This window comes from Papilio polytes, unplaced genomic scaffold, assembly GCF_000836215.1.
Source record: "Papilio polytes unplaced genomic scaffold, Ppol_1.0 DF821733.1, whole genome shotgun sequence".
Classification (NCBI taxonomy): domain Eukaryota; kingdom Metazoa; phylum Arthropoda; class Insecta; order Lepidoptera; family Papilionidae; genus Papilio; species Papilio polytes.
The window spans coordinates 878,919-887,857 of NW_013527471.1; the positions used below are offsets into that span (position 1 = coordinate 878,919).

At 33.2% G+C, this 8,939-nt stretch overlaps 1 protein-coding gene across 1 annotated transcript in view; it reads left to right on the forward strand.

The window, feature by feature from the left end:
• LOC106108206 (eyes absent homolog 2) overlaps positions 1-8,939 on the forward strand; it is a 44,843-nt gene that overhangs the window by 15,356 nt on the left and 20,548 nt on the right. The window contains exon 2 of the mRNA XM_013289305.1: positions 4,580-4,796. Coding sequence (XP_013144759.1) covers positions 4,722-4,796 — 75 coding nt within the window. The 5' untranslated portion in view covers positions 4,580-4,721. The remainder of the gene's footprint in view (positions 1-4,579; positions 4,797-8,939) is intronic.

Sequence of the window (8,939 nt, forward strand, 5' to 3'; positions counted from 1 at the left end):
ATTACCCATAACGGCTTGCGGACAGACAGACAAACAGACAATTTTTTCTATGCGATTTTCGTAATCAACAATGCAAATACATCATCTTCTCGAAATTTGGAATTTTTCTTCTGACATTAAACGGACACTCCAATGTTATTACATGTAAAGATATCTCCGCATGATGATGTGAATTTTGATTAAAAAACCATACATCGAAATAACATGTCAAAGTTAATCAATAGAAAACCACAATATTCGTTTGACAGTCCAACGCCTGGTACTGATCGAGTTCGGTTTGAGTCTAATGAGAGCTTGGTCGCAGATAAATTGCTATGCGATGACTAATACGGTAAGTGATTTGCGGTTATGCGGTCCTGGTAATTCGAGTACGAATTGCATAGATAGTTTTTTTTGTTTTCATGCTGGGAACTAAATTATTCTCAGCGGTTACAATGCCATTTTCAAGGACGTTTAAGGGTCACTTAGCAGTCCCTTACTTTAGGTTTGTAATCTAAAGAAGACGGAGTCGCGGGCGAAAGCAGTAGTATTTCCATAAAACTTATAATTGCTACTAAATTTCCACATTAATCACAAATAACAACAAAATCCGTTCAGAAGTCATAGTCATAAAAATATAATTTGCTACTTAAAAGTTAAAAACTTCTGCATAAAAACAACAAAATTATTACCAACACTAAAATAATAGAATGCGAATTTAAAAAAAAAAACTTCAACTCGATTACAAGTAATTTGGTTGAAGCTGTCTCCGATTAAAATCGATTAATTTATTCGTATCGTAGCGAGTTGTCGATGTTATCGCGCCGTTTTGTCGACGCCACTCGCCGGAGTCGATTCAAATGTGACCCGTTTAGTTCGCTGGCTGATTATGTTAAATTCTTTCTCACGTTGATAAACAAAATGCATGTTACTACAATCGGTAACATCTATTTTAACACGTTTTTAATAGTGTTTTAATTTTACTACCTTAAAATTTGTATAAAGAAATTCGATAAAACGCCATCTAGTTAAATTATATTAAAACATTTTCTTTAAAAATGTTTAACGTATTTACGTAGTTTAAAAAATTAAAACATGAGTCATTGCTTACGCTTATTTATTAACTCAATAATTATGATAAAAATATTCAATAATTAAAATGAAATTGTGACGCAAAAGGGGTGTGCCAAGTTTTTATATCTTTCTTTATTTGGTAACTTTATTACATGTTAATGAATATATTGGACCTAAAATAGCTATTACTAGCTGTTCCCGTGCGGCTTCATTCGTATGAAAATCGTTTTATTGATTACATTTGTCAAATTCAATCGCAAATGTCAAAATGACATGACATGATGACAAAGCATGGCAATTTTGCTTCCTTGATGTTGGCAGCAACTTATGGCGTCTTTCCCACATTAGGGTTTTAATCTAAAATATTTACCCCCTAAGTTTAATGTCGTGAAAATATATAGCCTAAAGCGTGACGTAAGTATAGGGCTTCTTGTTTTAAAAAAAGAATTATTCAAAAATATGCTGTGATTGCTGACATCTTAGGTAACAAAGAAGTGTGTGTTTACGCTTTATTATAATAGTATAGTATAGGTTAACTAGCTCTGCAGTTTGGATTCTTTACTCACAAATAAATCCACTTGAAAATCTCCTACGAAGTGTATACTAAAACTAGTTAAATATTCATTGTTAAAATAATTCATTATTAAGAAAGATTTTCCGATAATTTTAAATACGTTTTTGTATTGGAATTCACATTTTCTACAGTGTCGACTAAAATCGAATTGATTTTAATTTAATCGTAAATACGATCACGTTATCGATTCTGCGAGTCGATTTGACATCCCTACTGGCTGTTGGCGTATTGCGTACATTTTATTCTAAATTTAAATGAAATGTGTGTATTTATTGAAATATTTCCGCGGCTGTTTTTATGTTTTTAACTAAAAAAATAACCTGTAAATTATTATATTAAAATTAAATTTTGATCAATATCAACATTGCCTTTTGAAAGTGGAATAAATTTAACTGGACTTCTTAGTTGATTAAAAAAAATATTTTTGCTTATTATAAAACGTAACCAGCCAGCATCTTACCTTGGTTATGAACAAAACTCGTATGAACATTGTTATCCCTTTCACTCTCTATGAAAATATTGAGATAGCAATATTTCTCTATCGCGTTGAGGCGATGTTAACTTGATTTTCTTCCATCAAGACTCCGTCAGCTGTTAAATAAATAATCACTGAGATTTTAATGTTCATTAAATTCCGTACCTTATAGGTTATAGGCCGCGGAATACCAATTTATATTTGCATTCGAAAAATAAAATTACATTGGAATATAAACCTTATTACTATCAGAATAAGTTGTAGTTGACATTTTATTCGTGTAATAATAAGTTTGTCGGTATTTCGAAGCGTTTGCCCCCCGTTGCGAGAGTATGGGAAAGGCAAGTTTTTTTTTTAATTTCACAACCAGATATAAAGACGAGGACATTCTGTACAAGGCTTAGGTTATCAAGATGTTAAGCCAATTATAAAATAAACGAAATAATATTATGATTAAAATAAATTGACATGCATTTTATATATGGAGTTTTGGTAATTAAAATATTACGATACGAGTTATATTTAAAAATAAAAGTTGTTTTTTACTTACTGTGAGATATTTTTACTACCAACATGAAGACTATAACGACATATTCAAACAATTATCGTAGTGTTTTTAAGGGATTATGTGGCAGTAAACGCAAATTACATTTGGTGGTTACTCGCGCGACTTTTAGCATTAAAAGACCCCTTTTGTATGTTACGTCCTATTTCCACTAGCGCGACTTGCTATAAAAGTAGCAACGCAAAGTCGTCCTGGTATCCTTTTAGTGGAAAAATGCCTTAACTACATATCTCCTTGTTGTTTATGCATGTGTGTTTTTGGGTTTTATCGCATGACAATTGAAATCTACACTAAGGGACGTTAATAATGACCACTTAACTTTCATTAAGATGAATAAAATCCTACTAATTTTAACAGAAAAACGTCATTTGCATAAATATTTAAATTGCTGAACCATAAATGAGATACCAATCTTTAGACTTGTCTATGGTTAAATTTCCAGTGGCATTAAAATGCGCCACACGACGCCATCGCTACCGTGCTGCCCCCTGTGGACGGAAAACATCGCCTTTGTCCCTGGGATTTAAAACGATAATCTTACTAATATTATAAATGCGAAAGTTTGAATGGATGGATGTTTGTTAGTAGCCCAAACTGAACAAATCTCGTTGAAATTTGGCATAGATGTAGAGAGTCTGAAAGAACACATAGGCTACTTGCTTTTTTTTATAATTCGACACGGACAAATTCGTGGGCGAAAGCTAAAGTTTAGATGGATGTTTGTTAGAGTTTGTAGCCCAAACTGCTGAACGGATCTGGATGAAATTTGGCATAAATGTAGAGAGTCTGAAAGAACACATAGGCTACTTAGTTTTTTTTTAATTCCACGCGGATGGAGTCACGGGCGAAAGCTAGTAATAAATAATGCAAACAAACGTCATTTATAAATATTTCTTAGGTATTTCTCTATTCATCTCATTTACAAAAGGCGTTCATATATCTGGTATGGCTAATTTTATACTTAGCGCACACCTTGGACGAAACTATCGCACAACGGTTGTGCGATAGTTTCGTCCAAGGTGTGCGATAAGTATGAAATTAGCCAGACCAGATATATCTATATGTCGTTTGTTTCGCAGTCAACTGTTTAGTTGCACAATTGTTGTGCACAATGTTGTGTGTACAAAACAGTTGTGCGATAGTTTCCAAGGAGTACACGCTTAGAAAACAAGATAGTTTGTAAACTCAACTAATATAGAGTTGATACAGGCATGACAAGGTCTTTCATGTAATAATTTTATCATAATCATATTTGTTTTTTAATTTATGTTAAAAGCACAGAAGCTGGCCGGTTATCGTTATAAAAAAGTTGATGAGAAAAAAACATATTCTCGATTACGTCAAAGTCGATTTGACAAGTTTGATGAACACGATCTTAGTTCGACTTTAGTTTTTGACGGAAGCGTGTGGGTGGTCCCCGCTATTGCCACCACGCTTATTTTTAAATTTTAAATTAAAATAACTTCAATACTGTATTAAAGCCATATTTATTACTTATTGGAAATTCTAAAATCTGTCTATTTTCTATATTTTTAGCACAATTTTAATTTAAACACTAGGTAATTTACTCAAATATCTTGATACATTTCATTAATAAAGTCATTCAAAAATACCTGTATTTATACTTTACGCAATTTTTAAGTTTTAATATCTTTGTCCGTAATTGTTTAATAACCATAATGGTGACCCTATTCCTAAATATGCGTACATTTCCCTTTTGTTTTTTTCATCGATCACATAGCGATGACTAACCTCTAACTGCCACCGACGTCGTTATGCATTGGTGTGAAAAAACAAATCTAGGAATCTTAATACGGAATAGAAACATTTTAATAAAATCTAAATTAAAAAAAAAACTAAGGAATCTTTTAATACTATAACATAAATAATATTTTAATTAAAAAAATTGTAGATAATCTAAACCATGGGCTACAAATCGAACTGGCCATCAAGAGACAATTTCTTGCGTTCAAAAATGAAACAATAACGATATGGCTGGCCGGAGACAAATTCCCGCGCAAAGAACTGTCAGTGTCAATGTCAAGTGAGTGAAAATGGTGACGTTAATGCCGTGCAATTACCTCGGCGGTACATCACCGCGCTGCAGCCTGGAACACAACGAGCCGAAGGTCAGATTCTAATATAAAAGCACTTATTATCCACAAATGTCCATTAAAATGCACTGCACAATGCGCAAAATGTACAAATATTTGGTGTGTCGATGTTTTTTTTTTCTGCATGGTGTGAACATTACAAAAGTTGATTCTATACAGCCAGTGTCTTTTTTTTATATTTCGGCACGAGCTTCATTTAATTTGCACATTTTTTATCTATAAATGCTTTGTTTAATATAACATAATCAATCAAGTAACTATCACATAGAACTTAATTGTTAATATTAATTTCTACTTCGTTCCAATATAAACATCGCCTGTTGTTAATGGCCAAATTCCAAGATGTCAAAAATCAAATCGGTACAAATTCCACGTCTCATAGCCTATTTTATAGAGGTCGTTGCCTAAACGATCTTCATTTGTCTTGTAAAATGACTTTACAATTATGTAAGGACATAAAACAACACCTAAAATCTCGCATACCAACAAGCACTCGTATGCACTTGTATGTTTATGTTCTCCTAGTGGTTCCGATCTCATGTTACCCCATTCATACGTTAATCTTTAGGGGCCCATTAAAGTCTCGTAACCTGGTACCTACGGGACAGTGCGTCGTTAGCAACTGATACCAGGCGGTCATAACCGAGGCGTTGGTTTTCATATCGTCGATCATTTAAGTTGTGACGAATATGACACTGGTATGAGCTTATCTACAGGTCGTGTTGCAAGGATGTAAGCAGATTAGTAAATGTTCCGCGAAATTTTTATTACAGTGAACCTTGTATAAATAATATAGTTTACATGTGTTTCGTCCACGTGACATTAAAAAAAACAAACATAGTAATGTTACTCATAGATAAATTACCTTAATGGTGAAAGAATTTTTGATATCGGTCTGGTAGTTTTTGAGTTATTTCAATATATACAAAAAGACAAATCTTTCCCCTTTATAATATTAGTATAGACATAGATATAGGTTAATACATAAATACACTCGAATAATTATTTTTCCTTCCAATTTCAGTGACATGTCGTTTAAATGTCATAGTAATTAAATCTAAAATTTGTCATAGTATCACAGATGCTAAATGGTTCGTATGTTGACAGTTTGCAGTACGATATTCGATACTGGGTGGGGAATTTAATTCTTCGTCTACATTTCAGTAATAAATCGCATCGCGTTGCGCTATCGAGTCGTACAAATTGTGTTTATTGCGGCCATCGCTGGGTGGCGCTGTATCCAAGATTCTTTGTCACTTCAAACAAAACGTTTATTGAGTATGTTAGGTTTTTTTAATTTAATTCGTAGTTTTTATTGTTGGTGACTAAATAAAATACCAAACTGTAAAGACAAAAACATACAGAATTGAGTACCTCCTTCTTTTAGGAAGTAAGTCAAAAAGAAATGAAAAGGCGTGAAGTGGAAGTTATTCAACGAAGTGATGTATTGGCTTACTAGTGGACAATTCTTGTATTTTTCACACTAAAGAAATTTTAATAACATGTATAGAATTATGCTGGTTTTTTTTTTAATTATAAGGTGGCAAACTAGCAATCGGCCACCTGAATCCACCGAAATGGCGAAGCGACCGCCCATAGACATTCGCATATGCGTTGCCTACTCTTAATCTACGAAGGAGGAGACGCACATAAACATATTTCCCCCTCCTATGCGTCTCCTCTACCCTCAAATCCACGTTACCTTTCCATCCTTCTCTTACAACAAAAAGGGTGAGAACAAAAATGGAATTTTGACATATCAGATAAGACAGAGTAAAAATTGTTTTCTGTCCTACCCAGTAAAAGTAAACAACCGTTCTTAATAGCCTGTTACGTCAGAAGCAATCATTTATTAGGTAGGCTATTTTGTTCATTACAAATACGATACTCGTAAAATACGGGTAAGAAAATATTAGGGAAATCTCCGGAATAATGCACGTCTTGATTATTTTCATTATTCCAGACTTATTATTTTTTTTAATTAAAAAACATTTCACACGATATTCAAAATTAATAATCTTAGTAATATCTTTCGAATCAACGATAACCAATCAAATATGGCGGACGATAAATTCTATAATTTATAATGTTGGTAGTCATGAGCGGGAACGGCGGGCGGCGGGCGACGCACCGCTGTCCCTGATCGTAAATATTAACACAGATAAAACAATAAACGAATTACGTATAAATAAATAACAGTTTTGTAACTCTTGTTTAGTCTACAGGATGTTTTTAAAATTTAAAAACACTTAAATTAATCATAAGAGTGCACGTTCCGTTACACGTAAGAGAAAGATATTAAACATAAAAGAACTAAATACAAAAAAAAAACTATGAACATAGTATTGCCGTTTTCAGAATTAAATACCAAACTATAACACAACTAAAATCACCATCTTGAAACAAATATCTTTTTTTATTCGAAGGATGAGTGTTTCGGAACATGCTGTATAACAAATGATCCCAAAGCGCTCGAGCGCGTTGTCGCCGCGTAAAGCGTATAAATTAGTGCGCGCTATCGCGAGATCGGCCTCACACCTCGCTCGGCTCGCGGGACTCGCTGGTGATTTACGCCCTTTCTCACACCCACCTCACCCTTGACTTATGACTGCCTGGTACTTGGGGACCTCACGGGTCCCGTAATAACCCGCTAAAAACAAACAGCCCAACAAAATGGTTAAATACGCATTTGTTTTTTTTAATGTTCAAAGAAAATAACCAATCTGGCTGGAGATTCAAAATTCATTTTACTCTTTGATAATTACTCCTACCATAGATACCATAGACATTTTTTTTTAATTTCAAAATAAACCGATCAGTGTTTTTAGTCGTCGTTTATTTGCATCGCAATTTCGAAATTTAAAAAAACATTTCTAACCTCAATATTCTATTAGGATTTCTTAAATAGGATCAACTATAAAAACAATTAACAATTTACGATAGCTGTATAAAATTCATGAAACAAATTATTCCAATAGTAAAAACTCTCCTATAAACGTAGATTTTACGTAAACATTTAACTATAAGTTTTTTAGGTTAGAAGTTAAAATGACACATAAAATGAAGAGAATAGATTCTGTTATCGTCTCTATCACAGATTAAAGTCCGTATATCAAATGGAGACACAGTGGCGCCCCCAAAAGGTTGTTAAATAAATTCCGCTTGATTTTATTAATGTCGTTGTTTTAATCTTGATCGGGAACAGGCGACGTTTAAGAGTTTTATTATTTATAACTTTTAGTTATCTTGAATCTTGTTAGGTTAGAAAAATTGGGATTGTTAAAATTTTAACATGGGGTTTTAGTTTGTTGACATTCTCATTTAGTATGGATACCATGACCAGGGTGACAGGAATGTTAGAATGTTCAAGACATACTGGGTTGCTAGTTTCCATTTTATTTATTAACGAGCTGTTGTCCGCAACTTCGTCCGCGTGATATTAGAAAACATAATAATTATATAAATTACAAAAAGCTACGTACCCCTTGGGAACCGGATATTTCTCGGGGATGAAGCTTATCCAATGTGTACTCCAGACTTTGTTTTATGTCTGTGCCAAATTTCAATAAGATATGTTGAACCGTTGCAGAATGATCGAGTAAACATTAAAAAACTAAATTAATGAATCCCACGGGAACCGTAACTTATCCCGGGATAAAAAGTAGCCTATGTGTTCTTCCAGACTACGCTCTAAACCTGTGCCAAATTTCATCGAAATCCGTTTAGGTTACAAACTCTAACAAACATCCATTCATCCATCTAAACTTTCATATTTATAATATTAGTATGAAGTACGATTACCAAGTGATTCCTTAGTGTTAGTTTGACTTAAGTTGAAACGGAATAAAACTCAAATTACGTAGTTCAGAAACGCATTTTAGGAAGTTATCGAAAAGACACTAACGAATGGTTAAATTTAGCAAACCGGCCACTATACACATTTTCTTTGACTAAACTTGTTTGTATTCAGTCAGATTTAAATGAACCGATGTTTCTAAAATGATCAATAAAATAATTTTAGTATTAAAAGTACGGCAATTAGACTTTTCGTGTTTGACAAATTATTAGATAACATACAGATGGTCTTTTTTAAAAGCACGATGAACTAGCTACCTTACGTCGTTACTAGCCTATATTCTTTCAGACAGTATTATACAA